Raw genomic sequence first — 24064 nt, forward strand, 5'->3', positions numbered from 1 at the left:
GAGTAATCAGTTTAGGCAACCTGGAAAGTTTCTTGTATGTATATGAATATCAAGAAACATTTTATATATTCAAAGCCCAAAAAGTAGGTTGACAGGCAAAATTTTGGCACATTTTTCTTCTTCCACTATAAAAAGAAATTTGGACTGACTTGAAAATGTTCAAGTTAAACAAGATTCAATGAAAGAAACTCCGTCTTCAGATTCTTCAAAGGCACGTGAGCCTCAGAGGGCTGGGGCTGACCTAATTATGTTTTCTTTAATGTGCAAGAGCTATTTGCCCAGCATCCCATCTGCATCTCGCCATCGCATTCAAATGGCAGGGACATTGATTTCTTTTTTAAAAGCATCCTTTGAACATGAAAGTGTTTTTTTTTGTTGTTTTTTTTCCCCCTTTCCTCCTCGTGAAAGCTGCGATAAGGATGGATCGATAATTACATTGTTGGATAAAAATGAATATAAATTTTATTGAAAAACAACCCCAGCAACAATGTGAGGAGAGCGTCAACAGGCAGCGACCCACACAACCCAGCGTATGTGTTAGAAGGATTAGTCACCTCTGCAGCTTCAGGTGCTTACTCCAAAAGAAATGGCAGACCGCAGATAAAGAGCCTTGGAAATCTGACAGTCGGGAGCGAGGTGGTCACACCATTAACCCCGTGTTTACTGCAGGTCAACCAGTGTAGTTCAAGAATTAGTGGAGAGAGAACCCAACCATGGGCAAAGAAAACTCCAGAACACTGGGGAAACTTTTCTCCTTTTCAAGTCCTTTGAGAATCTCGCAGACTTTATTGGCAACGTGGCCCCCCTGTTTCACGACAGGAAACGGCTCTTTATGTCTAGCTCAAATCCTTCATGCTTCACTTAATCTATTTACGTCTCTTTAATCTCGGTGGGCTGTGAGAAGTCCATCCTGGTGGGACAATGAGACATATGGAGAACTCAGAATATTCACAATCAGCCGGAGAGCAGTCCAGCTGAGCTGGTGGCACTTCCGAAGCGAACTGGAAAGAGGTTAATTGCACCCTTTTGCCCCACCACGCCCCATCCTTCTGCACCCTGGCACCCTTCCTGGGGCTTGCCTGGCACAGTGATGAGTGTGATCAGTTTCACCCTGTCATTGGCATAGCAATGAGTGTGGTGATCAAAGCGACCTCGGCCAGGCAGGCTTGTGTCCAGGGTTTCTGTCTCAGGAAAAGATTTCTGGGCGAAACACTCTTAATTCTCATCACATTCTGTGTTTTCTCACCATGCCAGCCAGGAAGTCTCCCCAGGCTCTTCTCACAGTTTGCATGGCAACGCTGACCTCGGCGTATCCACGAGGGATGAGAAAAGCACCTAGTGATTTTTAACGGTTGAGGGTTTGCAGCGGTGTCGACTTCGCATGTTGACCACCAGGGGGCGCTCGTGCCATTCGATCGGTCACTGGGACTCGTGGACTCGGAGACAAAGAGGGGGATTTGAATAAAAAGCCTTCAAAAACGCAACCTCCAAATTTTCAGCCTGGGCAGCATGCGTGTAAAAATTCATGAAGATTGGATTTAGTTTCATGTATCTTTACTTCAGTGGAAAGAAATGCAGGCGTTTTTCTGAGTGTTCTTACAGTTGCCTTGACAAAGGGGCTGCCTGGTTAAATGAGGAGGGAGGGGCGTGTGGATGACCCACGCGCTCCGGGAGAGGCTGGCTTGGGTCTCTGGTCCTGAGGACAGCTCCTGTTTATTTGGGGGTAGCATCCTCTACGAGCTCCCGAGTGGATTAATTATACTGTTTTGAAAAACATGGGTATCATTTTCTGCAGGACTAGCAGTGGCAGTCGGGGCTGTGTCTAGTGTGTGGCTGGAATCGCAGAAGCACTTAATATTTTGTTAAAATATAGCACACTTCTTTCTGCTCATAAAACACAAGGGGTGAGGAAAGGCTGTTTCCAGGCTGTGCAAACGCCACCGTTTCCGCTCCACCTTGTAGTAGTGCCTAGTGGTGCAGAGTGGCAATGCCTCCCTGGCTTTTGTGCGTTTTCCAGGAGTGAGTGACGAGATGCTGACAGGTGAAAACTGCCCGAGGACCCAGGGCATAAGCCCAGGGCAGCTCAGCCCCAGCAGCCATGCTAATCACAAGTGAGGCTACCCAGCTTAATACCAGGTGGGTGGCAGTGGGGGACCTGTGGGGAAGGGGCTGAAGGACTGAAGTTTTGGGGTTCTGGAACTTCAGATAGGCCCCACCCAGCAGACACCCACCCAGAGGTCTGGACGGCTATGGCTGAGTCCTTCCTGTTAACCTCTACAGTCCCAGAATCCAACGCGGGGCCATGTAGAGGAGGTTATGAGCATCCCAGGCTGGCTCTGGCTGCAGGTGAGCCTGAGGACATGTGGAGTGGCTCTCAGAAGTGAGGGATGGGGGTACTGAGATAGGCAGAGCGAGCAGACACCTAGAACCCCGAAGTTTGGTGGAGACCATGCTGGAGTGCATCCCTACACTGGGATGGGGTTGTAGTGGCCTCTTGGGGCCTTTCTCAGGCCTTTTCTGCCTGCTGCCTGCTGCAGCCTGCTTTTCCCTCAGCCGTTGCCATGGAAACACCAGCCTCAGGTGCTGCTGAGGGCCAGCTAGGCAGCTGAGGATTTTTAGGACAGGCCTGAGCAAGCAAGAGGCCCTCAACTGTTCCCAACAGAAGGCTGAAGTCAGGGCAGAGTTGTCAGCTCAGAGAAAGACAGGAGGGAAAATGGCTATGATAGGGCTCTCTCAGAGACAGGCACAAACGTTCTCTCCAGGGGCACGTGGTGGTCCTTTCAGCCTAGTTTTGCTTATAAGGGTCCTGGAAGCAGCAGAATTCTATTATCATATACTGTCCCTGGTTCTGCTGAAGTTTCTCTGGGACTCGTCTGCCTGCCCAGGACTCAGGTCTCGGTTCACAGTCATCAACCAGGCTCCTGACTGGTCATGCAGACGTGTGAGACTGTAGGGAACTGATGATGGGCCTGGGCTCAGGCTGGGGGCATCCCTAGGCTCTGGGCTGAACTCTGGTAGGCACATGAATGGGGGATCTCCCACCCTTACTTGTGGGCTGCTGGACTCCCAAAGACACCACTCCATCTCTGGTCCCCACCCAGGACATCCCTGTGTGCACGAGGCTGTTTTCTGCCCTTGTCACCTCCCAGAGACTCACAGGGATTGGGGGAGAACAGCCTCTAGTTGGCTGATGGTTAGCTAGCTCCTTTACCACATCTCTGTTCTCTCAAGCTCTTGAAGAGCGTGAAGTGGCTAATGAAGAGGCACTAGGAATATGGAAGACGAGCGGGTCCCACATTCCCTGGGGTCCAGAAGCAGTGGACAAACACTATTTCTTGGGTGACTGATCTCTCTGGTAGACTCAAACTCAAGCATCATTCTCTAGGCACTGTGTGAAAAGCTTCCAGGGCGGGCAACATCTGTTCTCCCACCCAACTCTACAGCAAGGTCCTAACACAAGAGCAGGCATGGGCGCGGGCGTACACTTCACAATACCTTGGATTTACATAGCACCTTTTTCTTCTAAAGGGCCTTTGCCTCTGTCCCCTCATCCACAATCACACCGAGTCGAAGCTCTCAGCAGCACAAATTCCTCAATGCCTTTGGCAGAGCAGGGAGACTGAGGCAGAGGCCTAGAAGTATTTTCATGCAGATTAGTGGTGTCCCAGGCTCCCGCTTGGGCCCTCCCTAGGCAGGGGTGGCCTTGGCCCTGGGAGGGTGCGGGTATATAGCCCTTCACTGGTCATTCACTTTGTACTTCAGGATGTAGGAGTAGAAGTTGTGGTTAGCGTTCTCTAGCACCATGACGTAGACTTCTTGGCAGCCAGTGGTGCTGCAGCTGCCCTCCCAGTATCCCTCGGGGTTAAGGGTCAGGGGCCACGTGTCCTGCCCTTTCACCAGCGCTTTGGCGATACCATGCAGCTTTAGTTTGAAGGGTACGTTGCGGTTGGCGGGAAGGACGCCCGAGAGGGGCTCCAATAGCTCATTGCCCTGCCCCCAGTTGCCGAAGCTCTCGGGGAACATAGGCCAGTTCACCTTGGTGTTGGTGCAGCACAGAAGGTAGTTGAAGACAAAGACGAAGTTGCCTTGTTCTTGCCTCTTCTTCACAAAGATTTTGAGGGCGAACTTGCCCGCATGGGGAAGCTGGACTTTCAGCTCTGTCCTCTTCTCTCGGTTCAGCTGGAAGATGTAGCGCAGTTGTGTCTCCTCGGTGACGGGGCCGTCATCTCCATGGAGGGAGGCCAGGACGCTGATGCCTTCCTCCACGCCAAAGCTGATGGAACAGCGACCATCACTGGTGTGAATGATGGGGTCGGGGTGGGAGGGCTTCGTGATGCCCATCTGCTCTGAGAACCAACTGGGGCCCACGGGCTGGTGAAGCTCCGCGGGCAGCCGCCCAGAAAGGTCCACGAAGTTGCACTTGAGCGTGTACTCCAGTACTGAGCTGTAGATTTCAGAGTTGCCTTTGGCGAAGATCTGTAGCTTGTGGGTGCCCATGGTTGGAGGGTACACCTCCAGCTTCATCCCGTTCTTCTTTAGGCTCAGGAGCCCGTGTTCCTGCTTGCCGTTGAGCATGAACATGAACAGGGTTGGAGCACAGCTCTCGATGGTGACCGTGGCTTTCCCATTCACTGTGGGGAGGAAGTCTGTGTCAGGTGACATGGGCCCAGAGGGTGCTGGCGAATGCTTGACAACTAGATCTGGAGGGAGGGGGTTGGAGGGCGAGGGGATGTGACCTACAGAGTGTTCCCTGTCTGTGGTGTAAATGCTTCTAACAGGCTCAGTTTTACCAACGTGATGTCGCTGAATGCAGCATTCCTCTGCTTCGTTTAGGTGAATAGTTTTGAAAAAGCTGATAACTGGGGGGGAAGGGACCCATGAAAAACCCTGCCCCAGCCATTTGGTTTACATTAGATGAAGCCTGTCTGGATATTTTACCCTATTCCTGAGCAGGGAAGGGGCTAGATCAATGGGCAGAAAGAGTACCATCTCCTCCAACTCTCTCCCCCCCTTTTAAGATTTATTTTTCTGTGCATGTTTGTATGTCTGCGTGAATGTGGCGAGTGTGGCTGCCTGTGGAGGCCAGAAGAGGGCGCTGGATCCTTGGAGCTGGAGTTACAAGAGCCTGACTGTGAGCTGGATAAAGGTGCTGGGGACAGCACTCAGATCCTCTGGAAGAGCAGCACCAAGCTCTCTGAAACACTGAGCTGTCTCTCTAACCCCTGCAATTCTTAAGCCTTACTTCCATATTGTGCTCCCCCCACCCCCGTGATTCTTTACCGCGTCAACAGCCGTCACATGATCGCGTCACTTTACTCCGGGGATTTGTGCCCAGGAGTGTTAACTGGGTATTTTCCTGTTCGCCCCTCCTCACGCTTGCTTCTCACATAGGAGTGCCACAGCTGTGTTTCTGGACTAGGCTTTCACAAGTTAGTGGCCCCATCCCCTCCCACTGGCAGCTCCGCCTCGACCTGCACTTTTGTATTTCTTTATCTTGGTCAATGTTTTTCTTCTGACTTTCGCAGCTCATGAGGTCTTTTTCTATCTGGGCTTCCCTGGCTCCTCAGGACAGTGCCTGCTCCGAGAGCCTGGCCTTCTGCTGAAAGTTGGCCACCCCATCCCTTACCCCAGCAACTTCTCCAGCCCTCCATGGTGGGAAGCTGGCAAAAGAGGAGGCTGTCTGGTTCATAGTCACTATTAATCCTCCTCTCTGTACTCGGCAAGGACTCGCCCTGAAGACTTGGCTGCGAAGAGCCTGCTCCAACCCTCAGGTGAGCTGGACATGGTGGAGGGTTCTTTCAGAGAACCCACCATGTTCAGAATGAATCCTGGGAACACTTTTCCATGCTCTGCCTTTGCCTGGGCCTGGGTTCTTTGGGAAGAGCTTAGTGCCTCCTAGAGAAGCCTTGGTAGAAGTGTGCTGAGCATCTTAGAGGAGGTGAAGTGCCAGGGACCCCAAAGGCTCTGGAGAAGCCATGCCTGGAATCTCTCTATTCTCCCGGCTTCTTCCTTCCCTTCCTTTTTGCTCTCCAGCTTCGCTTTCTTGCTTCTCTCCCGTCTCTATTCTTAAGGCAGCTCACAACCACCAAGAGATATTCTTTCAATATGTAGCATGAATATGGAACTGAGTTTTAGATTAGTATAAATTAAGAAATCTGGTGTTTACATTTTTATGTGTCCCAAAAAGGCAAACTCAGCCCAGCGATGTGACGACTGCGCTGTCGGGGTCTGCTCGAGTCTTTCTTACGGTTTAATGTCTCACAACAGAGACATAGACCTCTCGCAGCCTCAGGTGCGGGAAATGAGGTCCAAAGTGAGCAGCCAGCGGCTGTTGCTTCAGCCGCCAGAGCTGCCACGTGTCTGTTACTTGCCAGAGACCACAGGAGTCCTGTATCCAGGTCAAGAAACTCATGGGGAAGTTGAAGGGCCAAGAAGTACCAGTTCCCTGCTGCCCCCTGGCTGCACCCTTTGCCCCATCCTCCTTACTGTCACCCTGCAGTGTAGGGTGGGGTCAGCGCCATTATCCCTCAGGCCACTCTAGTCTGTTGCCTCTAGGAGCTCAGGCCTCTCTGTCTGGGATGCAAGGAGGCCCCCTGGTGGCTGAGCTGATGCTGACAAGTGGGTGGGGCTTAGATGAGAAGGAGGGAGTGAGCTGAGCAGCCTTTCTGAGTTCCCTTGTGTGTCTAGAGCAGGGCCAGGCTCTGGATCCTCAGGGAGTCATGGGAAACTTGAGAGCCCTTTGAGACCCACGACTACGATTCTGGGATCAGGTCTTGGCCTTCACTGACCTTCAGAGTATTCAAACATCCCCCTGCCATGGTCCCCACCGTGTGCCAGGGGATGCCAAGAGTCAGTTCAGGCCAGCCGCAGGAGACAGCTAAGCTTGGTGGTCTGCTTTCCTTGGGTTAAGTGGGTTTAGTGGGAGGACTTCGGTCACTATTGCTCCCGCCTGTGCACCTGCCACTCCTTACCTGTCCGGATCATGGGCGTCTCTGGGTGGGCACTCAGCATACCCTTGTTGTAGAATTCACTCTTGTGGTACATGTTGTTCTCAAATTGCCTCAGGGACTGAGGTGGCTTCAGCAATTGCCAGTTTTTGTTGTCTGGGAAATGGTCCTCAATGAACAGGGCGGGGTGGGTGAGGAAGTAGAATTCGTTGTAGCTGGAGTGGAGGAAGACCTGGTTAGGAGCCATGTGTAGGGGTCAGCCTGACCACCTCCACCCATGTCTGGACATCTCACAGGAGACCCAACCACTGGAGGGGGATTACTGACACTAGAATGGAATGGGTACTGCCTGTGGTCCGAATGTGGGACACTGGAGACTCTTCTTCAGTGGGTGTGGGCAGTGAAGGCATAGGGAGGCGGGGAGGCAAGGTGCCAGCCCTCTAGTTCCACCATTGAACCCTTCTTGTCTCTGTGCCTGGGGAGCTGTGCAGTAGGGAATGAGAAGGAAAGAGAGACTCAACTTGAGCTTGGGGATGCTCTGCTTTGCCTAAGGGGTCACTGTTGAGGGTAACAGAGGTATGTAGGGTAGGTGTGGGAGAGCCAGGGTTTCACTTGCACACATCAGAGAGAACAGCCAGTTTCCCGAACAAAGGTGACCAAAGCGGCCGAGGGATTACAACCCACAAGAACGTCATGCTTGGCTCTAGGTTAAGTTCAAGGTTGGCCAGGCCTTGAAGAATGATCATGGTCCAGCCTGTATCATGAGGGCCCAGGGTGACTAAGCTCCATCTAAGCTCTCCTCTCTGCCAACCACATCTTTCTTCCTCCTTCCTCTTCCTAGAACAGGAAGTGGGGAGAAGACGAGCATCTGAACACTTAACTGCTGGCAGTGAGGTTCTTTAGCCCCGCTCCTCCTCACATACCGCCTGGGGCCAACCCAATGGGATTCTGGGTTTAGGTGAAAGGAGCCATGGGGAGTCTGAGGAGAGACCTAGCTGTGGATAGGCGAGGTGACAAGAAACTCCACTTCTTCATAAGTGATCCAGGGCCAGATTTGGGGGAAGGTGGCTGTAGCCACACAAGGCTGCCTAGCCCATCTTCCCCTTCCCCTTGTGTCCCCCCTTCAACCTGTGCCCCCCTCCCACACCACACACAGACCAGGCGCTTGGCCAAGCAGAGCCTCGTACTTACAGAAAGGTAAATTTGGAGGTGGTGGTGTCTACCAGGCCACTGCCCCAGGTACTGTCCAGCAGGTGCCAACGGCCCTCAAGGTACACAGCATTCCAGGCGTGGTCGAACTCTCCAGAGAAGCTTTGTCCAGTCTGGTAGCCAAAGCCCTTGGAGTAGCCAGGCACGGTGACACACTGCACACCAGCGATCCTGGGGTGGGGACATGGGTCTGAGAAAGGGCTTGAGTGCTGGGGGTGGGGACGGGAAACCAGAGTGCTGGCCAGGTCCTGTCTGCATAGACTGGCTGCAACCCTGCTGCTTGCTATTCCCCTGAGATGCTTCAGCTCCCTTCTGAAGTGTCTCCCCAGGGCCTGCTTGACATGATCTGATGCACAGCTTCTCGGGAGGAAAAAGGAGGACAATGGTGAGGGCGGTTTCAAGAACACAGGGAGCAGGGAAACCGCGATGTTCTCGGAAGAAAACCAACATGAAAGAGCTGTACACAGAGGCTGGGAAAGTCAAGACACCTCTGGCAGGTGCTGGTGGTGGGGGTATGACGTAGCTGAGACCCAGCTCCTGCCTATGCTCTCCCTAGCATATCTGCACGGGAAAGGGTGAGGCAAGCAAACTGGTGTATCCAGAACTGACCTAGGGAGAAAGGATTGGCTGCCAGAATATCTGGCCATCAGTTTTACTTTTCATAAGTAGGGAACAGAAGGCACCATGCTGCATTGATGTCTTTTACTGACTACTGACTGCCTGGGCCACTGTGTTGGCTTGATTTATGTCAACTTGACATAAACTAGAGTCATCAGAGGAGGGAGCCTTGACTGAGAAAATGCCTCCATAAGATTGGGCTGCAGACAAGCCTGTAGGGCATTTTATTAATTAGTGATTGATGGGGGGATTGATTGTGGGAACAGCCCTGGACTGGTGGTCCTGGGTTCTATCAGAAAGCAGGCTGAGCAAGTCACGGAGAGCAAGCCTGTAAGCAGCACCGCTCCATGGCCTCTGCATCAGCTTCAGTCTCCAGATTCCTGCCCCGTGTGAGTTCCTATCCTGACTTCCTTGGATGTTGAACTGTGATGTGGAAGTGTGAGATGAATAAACCCTTTCCTCCCCAAGTTGCTCAGGTCATGGTGTTTCATCACAGCAATAGTGACCTGACCAAGACAGTCTCTCTCTGTTCTGTGACAGTGGAAACACTGGCTGGCCCTGGCTTTGGGGGTCTTTTTTTAAACAATGTATTCCTCTTGCAATACATTGCAAAGCAGGCACCACTTTTGGGGAATTTGGACTATGGGAGATGGGTGCCAGTCATTTTTGGAGACATAAAAACAGGTCTGGGCTGTGGCCAGCACTCCATGACTGAACCAGCAAGGCCCCTGAAGGCCCTGCCTTCCCAACACCCATTGATCCTCCTCTTCATCAGCCCCTCCCCCAACGTGGCTATGGAAGAATGGGCAGTGACAGTCTGACCCACTTGAAGCTGCTGGCCCCAATGCTGTCAGCGCCCCTGCGTTGGCTCTGTCAATCAGGAAAACTTGCACTGCCCCACTTTCCTTGCGTTCCTAAAAAGCCAGCATGATAAGCACATGAGCCTATGGAGCGCTGGATGTCCAAAGTGGCTCTGCAGTGGGACCCCTTTGCCCCAGCAACTGTCCTGCCCTCCACACAGTGCTGACCCTGAAACTCTCTCTGATGCCTGCTTCAGGTAGCAGGGCCCGCTCAGCGGGGCAGCCTCTGGATGCATCAGGTCCCAATCCTCCAATCACTGTAAACATCAGGGCCTTAAAGGAAAGGCACAAGATGATCACACATTCACTGTGTGACTAGGGAGAGGCTTCCCCATGGAGAAGAACATTAAGCAGAGTGCCACATGTCATTTGTTGAGCCACTGGGCAAATGTGGCATCAGAAGATGAAGAGACCCTCATGGCTCACACTGCTTCCCATGCGGATAAACAGGCATTCTACCACACCAGCCTTAGCCTTCCTCTACCGGCAGAGCCACGCCGAGACCGCTCACACTGAGACTCCTCGTAGGGGATGACATTGGTGGAGCCTGTCCTTTTGCCCACAGTGTCAGAGACGGTTCAGGCCCCCACTTCCCAGGTCATCTTGTGAGATTATAGCAGCTGGGCCCTGTAGAAAATACTTCAGGGGCACTTGGGGACAACCTGTTGACAGACACCAAGAGCAGCTAGACCCGGATGGCAGGATTTTCTGCTGGTGATGGTCCAAAATGAGTCCTAGAGCAGAAGGTTCCCGGGGCGGGAAGCCTCTGCAGACAGACTCTCTGGGTGAAATGTGTGTATGTGGGGAGAGTGAGGACAGGGCGTGGGAGAGATCCTTGATCTCTTTGTAACCGAATTATGGGTGGTTTTATTTCTTTAAATTCCTCTGCATCTTAATTTTTCCCCTTGGGGTAGCGGGGGGTGCTGTAGCTTAGGAAAGAGAATGAATGCCTTGCATGCATGAGGCCCAAGATTCAATCTCCAATACTGTATGAGAAGCAGGGGAGGGGAGCTTACCAACATTTTAAAATAATGATTATGTTACTTTTAGAATTGGGAAAATCTATACACACAACTTAAGTTATATCCTTCAGTGAATTATTTCCCACAGATGCTCAGAACGTTGTGTGTATGAATTTCAGTCTGCTGCGGAGGGCAAAGGGAAGCCCATTGTGTTTGAAATGGCTCCTTTCATAGTGAGGGCAAGTGGTGAGCGGAACTGCTGGGCTTGGTTGGGCGGTGCTGGCTCTCTCTGCTCAGAGTGCCGGGATCAAGGAAGGAAGGAAGGAAGGAAGGAAGGAAAGAAAGAAGAGAGGGAGGAAGGAAGGAAGGAGGACCATTTAGCGTCCACACCATCTCTGGGTGCTGGAGCAAACTGGGCACCCATGTAAACAGTCTGGACCTCCTCCTGGGAGAAGCCTGTTTTAAACAGTGTGCTGGGGGGTGTTCTTCCACCAGAAGAAGAAGGGGAAGGAAGATTTGAAGAAGCGAGAGTGGAGTAGCAAGAAAGGCCTTGCCTAGCCCAGGAGGAAGAAAGGACAGCAGTGACACAAACCTGTATTGCTCCAAGCTGGCATGGGCGGCCAGAGGGTGTAGCCAGGAAATCAGGACTCTGTTCCTACCTGGAACAGTCACCTGCAGTGACCTTGCTAGGCTCATTATGGGCAAAAGGGATGGTTGGCATGAAGTGATCTCCAGGGGGCAATTCTCCTCTGACAGGCAGAGGAGAGGGAGGAAGGGCTGTGGGGAATGCCTGTGGCAGAACTAAGATGAAAAATGAACTCAGCTGTAAGTTTATGTGTTGCTGGAGTATGGCATGGGGATATTTTATTATCTGGCAGCCATGTGCAAGATGAATTGGACAGAAGTCACAATGTAGAGTGTTGTCAATAATCCATAGCCTTTATAGGAAGTAAAATAACTCATATGCATAAAACAATGATTGTAGAACTAGTAGCTTTGCGTCCAGCTTCTCTGGTCACTGGTCAGAGCATGATCCGTGACCCGTTCATGTCATTGAAATGTATAAATGGTGTGCCAAGCACAGGAGTGGGTACTGGGGCACAGCACAACACCACACACCACAGACCCAATAAGAGATTGTTCCAAGATGAGGCTCAGTGGCTGCCTTGGAAGTGCTCATGTTTGTAAAGCAAGGGGTTCAGGGAACTGTCACTGAGAAATCCAGACTGAAAGAAAAGTGCTGAGAACTCTGGAATAGGAGCTGGTAGAACTGTTGAAGAAGCCATGGAGGCTCAGAAATGTTTCCACCCTTGAATAGCTTGACTAGCCAGCACCAAACGTGGCTCAACAACCCATCTCAGGCTGTAGAACCTTTTCCTTTAGACAGTTCCAACAGTACCAGTACCAGTGTGTTGGCAAAACCAACTTGCATGCAAAACCCATGAGCAAGCCTCCTGAGACACCCAGAACATCAGGAGAAAAACTGTAGCTCAGCCCCAATCAGGGCCAGGGCCCAGGGAGCCAATCAATGCAGGGAGATTTCAGAAGCCCAGTTGGTCATCCACTGGGGCCTACTGAATATGCACTGAGCAGAGATGCAGGCAAATGGAAGGCAACATTACCTGGTGACCCTGCCTGGCTTCTCTAACTGCCTTAGCTTCCACGAAGGCATTTCCTTGTCACTTACCAAAGATTTGAGCATGCCAGCTTGCTGGGGTGTGTCCCTGAGTACTGACTGAAGAGGTGATGGGTCAATACCATGATGGTCGTTTGATACAGACATGGTCCAGGCCCTGCCACAGGCACTGTGTGATGCAGCTATAGCCTGTGAGTGGCCAGACCCGACTGGCAGTGTGGGGGAAGGGCTGGGCAGGCAGAGACAATCTGCACACAGCAGCTTCTGACAACGGTGAATGAAACTTGCTTTTCTTCCCTTGTTCTGTTGAGAAAGTGTACTTTCTATACTGCAGAAGCAATGGCGTGTCTCACAACGTGTATCCCTGATTTCTTACAAACTTAGGCATGTCTCTATCCTTGCTACACATCTGTCCATTTCATGATCACAGAGGTTTCCTGTCTAGCCGCGGTTCAGAGAAAGAGGGTCCCTGACTTGGGGACATACAGCAAGCAAAAGGCCAAAGTAAAACTGGAGCATAGCAATCCTGAAGCCAGTCTGAGAGCTTTTGGATTGCACCAGGACTTTTGCGGACCAAGATTCCATTTTAATTTGTAAGGCTTTCAGTGATACATGGCAAAATTAAAAGATGATTTGCTATAGTAACAGAATTCAAGTTTTCATCCTCCGTCATTGTATCTACAAGGAAGGGGAGTTCCTGATGTCCTTTTCAGAGGTCTTATGTGACAAAGTCAGAGCTGGCAATAATTAAATCATTCAAGCCAGGCCTGGGCATGCAGGCTTTTAGCCGAGCTATTCGGGAGACTGAGGCAGGAAACTTGCCAGAGTGACAGAGTGAGTTGAGGGCCAGCCTGGGTAACTCAGAGAGATGCAGTCTTCAAATAAAAACTGGAGACACAGTTCAGGGATAGAGTTCTCAGCTAGTTAGCATGCCCAAGACTCTGGGGCCAGGCTCCGACACTGATGAAAAAGAATAAAAAAAGACTACTCAGCTCCTGGGGAATCCGCATTTCCGAGAGGTTTGGATGACCACGGCGGTCATTTTGGCCAGCAGCAGCCGTCTAAGCAGGCATGCCGCTGTCCTTGCTCTCTGCGACACTAGAAGATGGATGGATGGAAATGCTGCTGACATATGATTGGTGACAACCAGTCTGCTCAGTGTCAAAGCCTCAGACCGGTAAGAAACTCCTGGTTATCTCAAATCTCTGGAAAATCTGCCAGCTGGTGGTGCTCGGGCTGTGATTGCGGGGAGAGAATTTACTGCAGGCTGACTCGGTGGCAGGAGCCTGGGGAATTAACCTTGGCCCCTGCAAGGAGATTAGGCAGAATCAATTAAGGCTGTGGGCAATGAAGGCTAAAGAGAGACTTAATGTCCAATGATAAAAAGTCAGAAGGAAACTGGACCAACATTTGCACAGGCGAGGAACGGGACTAACAAAACACGCCACACTGGAAACTCAGGAAAGACAAGGGAGAAATGGATAACGCCTGGAAATATCTAAGTCCTTACCAAAGCACTTTATTAAATCAGTCTTTAATGAGGCCTTGCAGGAAGGCAGAGGATTGGGCAGGAAAGAGTGCTGGCCTCTGAGTACAACCATCTCTAAGAGGCCACCCTGACAGTCCAGCATCCTAAATCAGCTGGTGTGGATTGCGTTTCTGCAGTTATTAAGGAATCCGCTAATAAATTTGCCAAACGTCTGGCGGTTATTTCAGGGGTGAAGGGACTTAGGAAAGCCATGCACGAATGGATGACTGATCTTTAAAGCAACACTGAAGGGAATTCACAGAACTGGGAGCTATTATTCAGCGTCCCCACAGTGCAAGGGATTTTGGGCATGGTCACTACTCGGTTGAGTCTATAAACTGATGTAAAATGTTGGGGTGTATTTTAATGATCAGCTGCAGGGCAGGATGTGGCCATTGTTAAGCATCTGAACCAGGTCAGAGAGCTGACAGTTTCAATCAAGACAAGCGTCAGTTTTCTGAATCTATGTGGGTGGGCTGGCGGATTCTGTAGGAAAGTTTGCAAAAGTGTTCCTATATTTATGAAAGACGGGAAAAGTTAAAAAAAAAGTAGTTCCAAAGTCAACTGGGGGGGGGGGGGCGGAACATCTCCAAATGGCATTTTCCCTCTTCCCAACAGTTCTCCTGTTGCCATGAAAGCAGCAGTCCGTGATACACAGATGAGGATGAGGACTGGAAACCTGGAAGTGGTTAGTTAGGGATTGGAGCCCAGACCTTTCCGGCCACCACCATACCAGTGGCACAGGGAGCCAGGAGGCTTAGGTGAGATACAGAAGTGCTCATCAGGACACTCAGCGGCAGGATGCTCAGTGGCTATGGGCAGGGATCCTGTGCTGGAAGGAACCCACAACAGACCATCAAGGGTGGGGGCGGGGCTCACGAGGCTCCACCCTTTTCTGGGAACTACTGGTAGTTAATGATTACTGGGGAAGGGAGAGTCATTTTTCTCAATGGTAAACTGCCCTTGTTTAACTAATAACCCCCACTCATGCAGACAATCCTAATTAAACACAGTGGCCCCCAAAGATATGAAAGCAGGAGGGGGGGTCCTGTTGGGAAGAAGGGGTTCAGTTTGAGGGGGGAGAAGGGGATAAGAGAGGACCACGGGAGATACGATCAAAGTGCATCATCTATGTATGAAATTGTGAAAAAAAATGAATAAATTGAGCACAAAACCCCAACTGATTTCAAATCTACAAATTCCTATGAAAACAATCATATTCTGAAACATGCCAGGCAGGCACTGAAAACGTATTGGTGGTGTTCTGTCATTTAAAAGGAAACACACAAGTCTGCCGGGCATATCCTGCCACTTCTCATTGCTCTGTAAGTGCCTACTGAAGGCCTACTGTGTGGACCATTTGATGTCCAGAGAAAGGCAGAAAGGGAGGGAGGAAGACAGAGGAAGAAAGGAGGACAGAGAATAACTCTGCTGAGAACCAGGAAGGACAGGGATGTCTCTGTTGCCATTGCCGTGTGGGGAATTCAGGGCCACTTAGTTTTCTTTTCCTTGTTTTGTACAGTTTTGCAGATTATGTATAGTGAGCAATTTTTCTCTAATTCAAAAAAAGTTATTAATGGGATGACAAGATGGCTCGGTGGGTAAAAGTGCTTGCCACCAAGCCTGATGACCTGAGTTCAATACCCCATGTTACAAAGAGAGAACTCACTCCTGGAAGTTGACCTCTGACCTACACATGGATGCTATGGCATGTATGTGCCCTCCTACCCTGAAATAGAGATATAAACATATTAGAGTTGTTATCAGAACAGTAGTTGTATGCCTATAATCCCAGCACTTAGGCCAGCCTGGGCCACACGGCGAGTTCAAAGCCAGCCTGAGCTACATAGCTAGACTCTGCCTCAAGCATCATGGGAAAGATGTAGCTTGCTGGTAGATTATTTCCTTTCCCTGAGGAAGGCTGTGGGTTGGATTCTTCAGTATCGCCCAAAATAAGAATCTCTGAGACAGGAGCCTAATAGAACACAGATGAGTTTGTAGACACCGGCACTCGCTCACTTTCTGGGGAGGGGACTTTCTGGTGACCCCCGGGACTTCCTGCTTGTTCCCGAGGAGAACCCAGGAGACTTCAGAAAGGGAGCATAGGGAGCTATAGGGATCAGTATGGCTCCTCCAGCCTTGAGGCTTTCTAGAGTTACTGGAAAGTCACGTGGCCTGTTCTCTCAGATGCTCAGCCCATAGATCCTAGAACGGGGCCCAAAGACACCGCTGAGAACCACCACCTGGATTCCAGGCTTTCCTACCAATGGGTCTCTCCAGGTAGACTTCCGTAGACTCGTCTAGAAGTCTCTCCCCCTCCCCCTCCCCAAAGGACAGCCTTTCACAGGCCCCTTGGCATCGGTAGCCACTGTCCTCTGGCTTCCAGGCCTGCCATTCTTTTAACCTTCAGCTGCAGAGAGAAGGGAGCAGGCAGAAAAGGGGCCTTTTATAACCAAATTATCTTTGCGCATTCATCTGCCATTATGTTAATGCATGGCGAAGCCCGGCAGATGGTCCAAAGTCAATTACGCTGGTGTTAAAAAGGGAGAATTTGACCTTTTCAGGGCTCACTTGGATTCCCAAGAAGAGTTTGCAAACTCAAGCTCGGGGCCTGGCATGGGGGCAGAGGCACAGAGGGCTTTAGGAGAAAGAGAAGGACACAGTCAGCGACAGCCCGGGGACTCCAGCCTATCGCAGGCTGCCTTTCATACCTGCACATTCTTTCAAAGAGGCCAGCATAGCCATCACAGTTGGTCTTCTGGGTCCTCAGGATGTCAGTGGGTTTGAAGGCTTGGCGGTCCTTCTCTTGGGCAGCCTCAATATCGTACTCTGGAGGACGGGGGGGGGGGGGAATGTGAGCACGCAGGGCTCCCAGAGGACCGAGGCCGGCTCAGAGAGGAGGGGAAAGCCACAGAGTCTGCATGCAGCATGGCCCCCATCTCCAGCTGTGCTTAGGAGGAAACGGGCATGAATAGAAACAGAACTCCAACCTAGCCAGATATGGGACATGCCACCTTTTGCGTGGCAAAAGAGAGGTAAAAGCGGAAGCAGAAAGGGCCAGCTGGCCCTTGTGGTGAATACCGTTAATTCCAACACTCAGAAGGCAGAGGTGGGCAGAACTCTGTGAGTTCAAGGCTAGCCTGGTCTAGAGAATTCCAGGCTAGTCAGGGATGCATGGTACAGGGGAGGAGGCAGCCTCCCTCAGGTTCAGACCTTGGGGCGGTGAGTGCATTTTCTAAGCTATACCTGGAGGACAAAAGAGCTTCAGGGAGGTAGGGTGGAACATTGCCTGTTCTTCATGTCAAGGGACTAAGGGTCCACTCCACTACTTGGTGGGTCACCATGTCCCCATTTGCAGGCGTCAGCCCGATAGTCCCCTCTGTGGCTTGTCAGGGCCTGGGGAGATTCCCAAGTTTGTCCTATGGGGAGCAGTAGGCAGCTGCTCAGGCCTAGGTCCCTCAGATGGCTCTGAAAACCTTGGGAGCGGGTGGAAGCCAGCGGCCAAGGACAAGGATGGGACAGCAGGAGGCAGGAGGTGAGCACCCTCCCTTTCTGGGATTGTTTTAAGACCTTCTGGTGTTGTTACTGTGTTCAAACCACTGTGCTCTCCTCAGTCTGTGGCCACTCTTCTTGGAGATGGCCTGTCCCAGGTTCTCATCTCTGTAGAGCAGGCTCACTAGGAATCCAGGCAGCTTTGGGGTGAAGGCCCAGGTCTGGAGGATGTTTTTTTTTTTTTTTTTTTTTTACCTTCTTTGGTTACTTTGGGCACTAGGGAACCCTTCTCCCTGACCTAACTCACTCCTCCTCACACTGAGGAGGCAACAAAAGCAGGAGTCTGAGGGAAATGGGCATCCAGGGCTCCCAGTGCTGCCCCCTGGTGGTATACCTATGTGGTGGCAGATCCAGATCCAGATGGCTCGGACCTTTTCCAGATCGCTGTGGGCTTCCTGGAGCAAGTCACTCACCAGTTCATCCAGGCCACTCTTGACTGTTACCTGTGAGCAGAAAGAGCAGCCTGCATTGGCACCCGGGGATATGGGAGTCTAACATTGCCTCCTATAGCCTTCCATTCTTCCTCCAGGCAGGAAGCTGGAGTGGGGCCCAGGAGGACAGAGGCTACTGGGGATAAGCGTAGAGGTGGGGGAGTTGGACAGGGCATGTGCTCTGGCCAGATGAATCTCAGGCCCTAGAGCCTCCTCAGTTTTTCTGTTTCCATCTGGGGCAGTCATGTGGGCATCTGAGTAGCTTTAGCAGCCTGTGGTCGTGATTAGTATTTACTAAAGCATATCTATGCTTTGCTAGTTTTATATCAACTTGACACAAGCTAGAGTCATTTGGCAAGAGGAAACCTCGCTTGAGAAAATGTCCCCACCAGATTAGCCTATGGGCAAGCTTATGGTGCATTTTCTTAACTGATGATTGACGTGGGAGGACCCAACTTTCTGTGGTCAATGCCACCTCTGTGCTGGTGGTCCTGGGTGCTATAAGAAAGCAAGTTGAGTGAGCCAGGGGGAGCAAGCCAGTAAGCTCTGTGCATCAGTTTCTGCTTCTAGGCTTCCTGCTTTGAGCTCCTGCTCCGATGTTCTGGGATGATGGACTACAGGTTTTAAGATGAAACAAACCATTGTCACCTTAAGGTGTATTTGGTCATGGTGTATTATCGTAGCAGTGGAAAAGTAACTAAGACACCACCTACGTATTTGACACAATCCTTTGGCCTTCTGTTCCTCACTCATCCTGTTATGGTTGAAATGTGAAGTGTCCTCTATAGGCTAAATGCTTGGTCTCCAGATGGTGATATCATTTCAGAAGGTTATGGGACATTTAGGAGGCATAGCCTTGTTGGAGGGGCCTTGAGGTTTTACAGTCAGCTCCATTTCCTGTCTGTTCTCTTCCTGCCTGGGGTTGCAATGTGTCCAGTCCCCCGCATGCTCGCACTGCCAATCCCCTCCCTGCCACAATGGACTGTAGCTCCTCGAACTGCGAGCCCAAGCGAACCTTCCTCCGCTAACTTGCCTCTTGTCATTATGTGACCACAGCCATAGGAAAGTGACGAACGTGTGCAGTGAAAGGTCAGTCCTAAACCATCTGTCTGGTTTATTCAGGACACGTTCAAGAGGGGCCTGGAGGTGGGTTTGTCATCCTGACTTAGGGAATTCTAAGTCACCTTTGGGGGCCCTTAATGAGGGGGCCAGTTCTCCTACCTGTGAGGCAGAGGCATCAAGTTTCTCAAAGTGCCGCAGATCCAGGGGCATAGATTTCAAGCTGGACCTGTCCCAGGGGTAGGCTGGAAACACAGGAAAACCAGGTCATCAGGGGATTCACAGAGGAAGGCTGTGAGCCCAAGCCTTATGATCACTTGGAGGGTATGTGGCTGTTTAACTTTCCTTATGCTGAAACACTCATTCCAAGAGCTGCTCCTCCTTAGCAGGGTTCCTTTGAACAAAGTAGTTTGGGAACTGTGACAATCCCTGTCTTGAAGATCCACAGGAACTTGAGACTTCTTTGAAGATCCTGAAGATTCAGTGCTAAAGACCTAGGCTAATACAACTGTGCCCAGACAATTATTGATGCGCTCTCTCTCTCTCTCTCTCTCTCTCTCTCTCTCTCTCTCTCTCTCTCTCTCTCATATTTAGCTTTAGCTTGTTTTTGTTTTTTAAACTTTCTGTTAGACGTATTCAACAGTGTTGTTGGACCCTGGCATTGTCAATCAGGAAGAGTCCCAGGACCATGAACTTGGTGTAAGGTAGCTCAACACATGTTGGGTATAAGAAAGCCAGGCAAGGCTGGCCACCTGGGTCCCATAGGAGGCTCTCTGTGGGGGATCAAACTTTGAATCAGGCCACAGAGGTAGCAAGGAAGAGAGAAACTGGACATTGATGTTGGTTTGTGGCCAGCAGCTACCTAGGCTTTCCCATTGGACACAGTGTGAGAGCCTCCGTCAGTGCTGGGAGGCAGATGTGGGACTCAGGAGCTGACATCATTGGGCTCATGATTACCCATGGAGTTGGAGCTGGAATACCTCAATGAACACAGATAACCATGAGCCCAGCTACTGTGGTACTGCAGCCACCTCCATCAGAAGGGTGACAACTGGCCAACTCCTGCCGAGTGCCCCACTTCTCAGAGTTCTCATCAGAATAGTTCCCATCACTGCCCGGCAACAACATCAGAGTGACAAGTGGGTACCAAGTGGACTTTCACATCACACCCAGTTTAGCTCTTCCTTGCTCCTGTGTAGGGAGCATTTCTAAAATGGGGTTTAAAATTCTATTGTATTAGCTCCTCCTTTCCTGGCTCCATTTTTTTTACAATATTTGATGTTTTATATTCAAAATACCCACGTTGATTCATGCCTTATTAAATCTGCCTCTTACAGATTATGTAAGATTCAAATAGAAAAACAGGATTTTGGAGGACGATGTTCAAAACACCAGTAGCATTAATTAACTTATTCTCATTTTAAAGCAAAATAGGCAGGTGTACATGGAGCCATAGACAGTATCTGGCCTACCAAGTGGGGGAAACTGAGGCCTAGGAAGGCAGATTAGAGGGAAAAGCAGGATTCCAATCCAGACCACATATCACCTCATACTACCCCATTCAGTGTTTTTTTTTCCTCTGCCTTAACCTGCTGCTCATGGATATTTGACATTCCCATTATATTTACTTATGTGCATTTTTTGTAACAGTGGGGATTGAACCCAGAACCTTGAACATTGGAGGTAAGCTTTCTACCACAGCTGTATTCCAAGTCCTCCATCTATCTAAGGCTAATGTATTTTTTTCTTCTTTTTCCTTTTCCTTCCTTTCTTCCTTCCTCCCTCCCTCCCTCCCTCCCTTCCTTCCTTCCTTCCTTCCTTCTTTGTTTCTTTTCTGAGACAGGCTCTCTAGTTCAGGCTTGTTTTCTCTATATAGCAGAGAATGACCTTGAACTTCTGGTCCTCTGAGTGACATACAGGAGTACGTCAGCATGCCCGGTTGATCTGGTTCTGACGTCTGAATTCTGAGTTTCACCCGTGCTAGGTGGGCACTCTACCATCTGAGCTGCATTTGCAGCTCCAAATTATCATCACTCTGAGTTCGGCTGTTAGTGTCTCCTGTGGAGGACTGCTCTGTCACCCCAAGGGACTGATTTTCAGCACTGGGATGATATTGACATTATAGCTTTTCTTTCTACACTTGGGTCCATGGCAGACATTACTAGTCAATCATGACACTCTCCCAAATCCACAGATCCTTTCAGACTCTTGATGTTTCAGTAAGCTGGTACCAATTGGCTGGAGACTGGACCATGAGGCCAACTCATGGCTTTCTCAAGAGGCCCCAGAGAAGGCCCGGGACTCACCATGGGCATCTTTCCCTCCAGGCTGCCGGGGTCTCATGTTTCCATTTTTGTCACCTTGTAAACCTGCAATATCCCAAAGGTCAGAGACACTCCAGAAGAGACAGAAAAGCAAGCACTGATGATTCGCTAGGCGGCCTTCCTGGCTGCTCAACCTCTTCACACTTTCCCTCATACTCCCATCCCCGCACACCACTGCACCGTGGCCAGACCTTCCCTGAGGTCCATGGGGGCAGAGGAGAGACGGGACACAGGAACTGAACGGCAAGAACAGGATCTATGGTCTTTGAGCTGAGTAGGATGGTCTTGGATCTCAACGCTTTATACCCTTCATCAGGCCCAAACGGTCCCATCAGGACCACTGTGGTCCAGTGGTCCCCGCCTCCTCTACGTTTGCCATCTTGAAACATAGCTGCAGACACTGAGAGTACAAATTAGCTCCTTCCAGATCACCCCAAGACAAGAGCTGACTATGGGTAAGAATGATAACAGAGGCAGAGAAGGTAATGGGGCCTCAGGGCCCAGAAGGTCATGTATCCCTCGGAGGAAGTGACCTGATGCGGTGAATTCTGGGAGGTTAAGGTGGGATGGCAGCCATCAGGAGAGTCCCTGGGAAAGAAGCAAAGGAGTTTTTGCCCACTGGTTCCAAGCCAGGTCAGAAAGATGCGGTCTCTCTAATGACAGCATGTGAAGTTGGGGGTGGCCTCACCGAGGCAGGTGGCTTGTGCCCCTAGAGGCCACTTAGGGCTGTAAATACAAGAGCTGAAAGCTGAGAAGTGTTTGCCATTCCCAGAAATAGGTTCTTTTTTTTCTTCTTTCTTGGAAACCTCCCCCCATCTTCAGATGAAAGGACAGGGTTCAAAATAGTTAGCACTTACTAGGAACTCAGAATAATCCAGCAAGGGAGAGTTACTTGTTTTTTTCCTTATGAAGAAAAAGTAATCCAAAAGAAGGGTACGTGAAGCCATACAGTGGACCCTGGAGCCATGCTAGGCTGCCTTCCTGGGATCCTGACTGTTGAGGACAGCAAGGATGGTCTCAGAGCATTTGGGTTCATTGAGTGGGCATGGGAGGGACTTGAGCCTGGCTGCTCTTGTAGCCTTCCCTCCTCTGCTTGCTTTCCTCATGAGGCCCCCGTCAGCTCAAGAGGCAGGGATGGAGTGTCACTGTGCTCCTGCCGGCCTATACAGATTGACAACTGCCACAAACGATAGGTAAAGTCAGAGGTTTCAGGTTTGTGCCTGGTTTTTCCTCTCTTAGCTAGATAACTGTCTTGGCTGGCCACGTATCCTGGCTGAGTCTCACTTTGCTGATTTGAAACTCATGTGAAGAATACTAGTTTATGCATGAAAGTCACAGAGCTGAGGCATGGGAAGCACTGTGTAGGCCGCAATGGCATCTTGAAACACTGATGGCAACAGTCTGGGGAGGGGAGGCACCATTGGTTGCATGCCACAGCGCCTAGACTGTAAAATGCCCCCATAGACTTATGTGTTTGAATACACTGGTCCCCAGATATCGGTTTTGGAAAGATGTAGATGCCTCTCTGCAGGAAGTGGGTAACTGGTGGGCAGGTCTCGGGTCTCTATAGCCTATTTCTACTTCCTGTCTGCTTTCACCATGCAAGGCAGTGAGGAGTCCAGCTGCACACCCTTGCCATCATGGAGCTTCCCGCTGCCAAACCTTCTCTATCACGATGGACCGTGTACCCTCAAATCAGGAGCCCAAACTGAGCCTTTCTCCCTCCAGTTGACTCTCGTTAATTGGTCACAGCAACAAGAAGACAAAGCAACGGGCCGGGATAGGACAGTCCTGCTTCCATCTTTACCAGGCTGTACGCTCAAGCCCCTCTTTGATTTTTCTCAGAAGATGTGCAGGCTGGAGTCTGACTCGCCCACTCTCCCTGACAACCCTCTATTGAGCGGCACTGTACGGATACATACGCTTTGCCAAAGAGAACTTCTTGAGTAGCTGGGGCATGGCGTCTTGGGGGTGGATTTCCACCGTCAGCTGAGTACCTGCAAAGGGGGAGGTGACATCTTCAGCCAAATGCTGCCAGGAAGGGCACACCACCCATGACAGATGTTCAAACAATTGAACATGCTTCATTTTAGATCTTTCTGTTGACTAGGTAGCTAATCTGGGTTTTACAGAATAACTCAAACAAGGAAAGCAAGCACTCTCTACCCCTTCTAATGCAGCCATCACCCTAAGTAGAATCCATGGGAAGAAACACCTGTAGACCCTGGGAAGTCAGTGATGTAAGAGAATGGGGGTGGGGCAGGCTGGCAATGATCAGGGTGTGTGCTGTTTGAAAGAAAATGGCCCCCAAAGGGAGCGGCACTATTAGGAGGTGTGGCCTTGTTAGAGTTGGTGTGGTCTTGTTGGAGGAAGTGTGTCACTGTGGGGGTGAGTTCTGAGGTCTCATGTATGCTCAAGCCACACCCAGTGAGACAGACCACTTCCTGTTGCCTGAAAGATGTAGAACTCAGCTTCTCTGCCTTCTCCACCATGTCTGCCTGCATGTATGCCTTACTTCCCGCCATGACAATAATGGAATAAACCCCTAAACTGTAAGCCAGCCACCCCAATTAAATGTTTTCCTTTAAAAGAGTTGCTGGGGCCAAGGCGTCTCTTCTCAGCAATAGAAACCCTAAGCCATGGTATGAGACATCGGTATTGAGTTTAGCCTTCTCTTTCCCCCTCTGCCTATACTTGGTCAAAGGCAGAAGTCCACAATGGAAGTCAAAGAGCACTCAAGAAAAAAAATTCAATTTCTACTCAAAGAGTGAGAATGGGGACCCCTAATTGTCACAGGGAGTTGGGACATCCTCTGCCATGTTTTCCCTTTAGCCTATATTTTCCTGATTCAGCCCATGGGCAGGTGTGAGGTTAATGGCCAGGCATACATGGCATGCATAGTCTCCCCCCTCTGTCTCTCTGTCTCTCTTTCCCTCTC

General features: G+C 50.6%; 1 protein-coding gene across 1 annotated transcript in view; it reads right to left on the minus strand.

Moving 5' to 3' along the window:
* Nucleotides 1–443: 443 nt before the first annotated feature.
* The window catches only part of Ky (kyphoscoliosis peptidase), a 37878-nt gene continuing 14257 nt past the window's right edge, over nucleotides 444–24064 (minus strand). The window contains exons 4-11 of the mRNA XM_005367793.2: nucleotides 23049–23123; nucleotides 21109–21171; nucleotides 18965–19047; nucleotides 17647–17755; nucleotides 16472–16589; nucleotides 8139–8327; nucleotides 6972–7162; nucleotides 444–4631 (exon numbers count right to left, since the gene is read on the minus strand). Of these exons, the coding sequence (XP_005367850.1) occupies nucleotides 3736–4631; nucleotides 6972–7162; nucleotides 8139–8327; nucleotides 16472–16589; nucleotides 17647–17755; nucleotides 18965–19047; nucleotides 21109–21171; nucleotides 23049–23123 (1724 nt within the window). The 3' untranslated portion in view covers nucleotides 444–3735. The remainder of the gene's footprint in view (nucleotides 4632–6971; nucleotides 7163–8138; nucleotides 8328–16471; nucleotides 16590–17646; nucleotides 17756–18964; nucleotides 19048–21108; nucleotides 21172–23048; nucleotides 23124–24064) is intronic.

This window comes from Microtus ochrogaster, unplaced genomic scaffold (genome assembly GCF_000317375.1).
Source record: "Microtus ochrogaster isolate Prairie Vole_2 unplaced genomic scaffold, MicOch1.0 UNK24, whole genome shotgun sequence".
Classification (NCBI taxonomy): Eukaryota; Metazoa; Chordata; class Mammalia; order Rodentia; family Cricetidae; genus Microtus; species Microtus ochrogaster.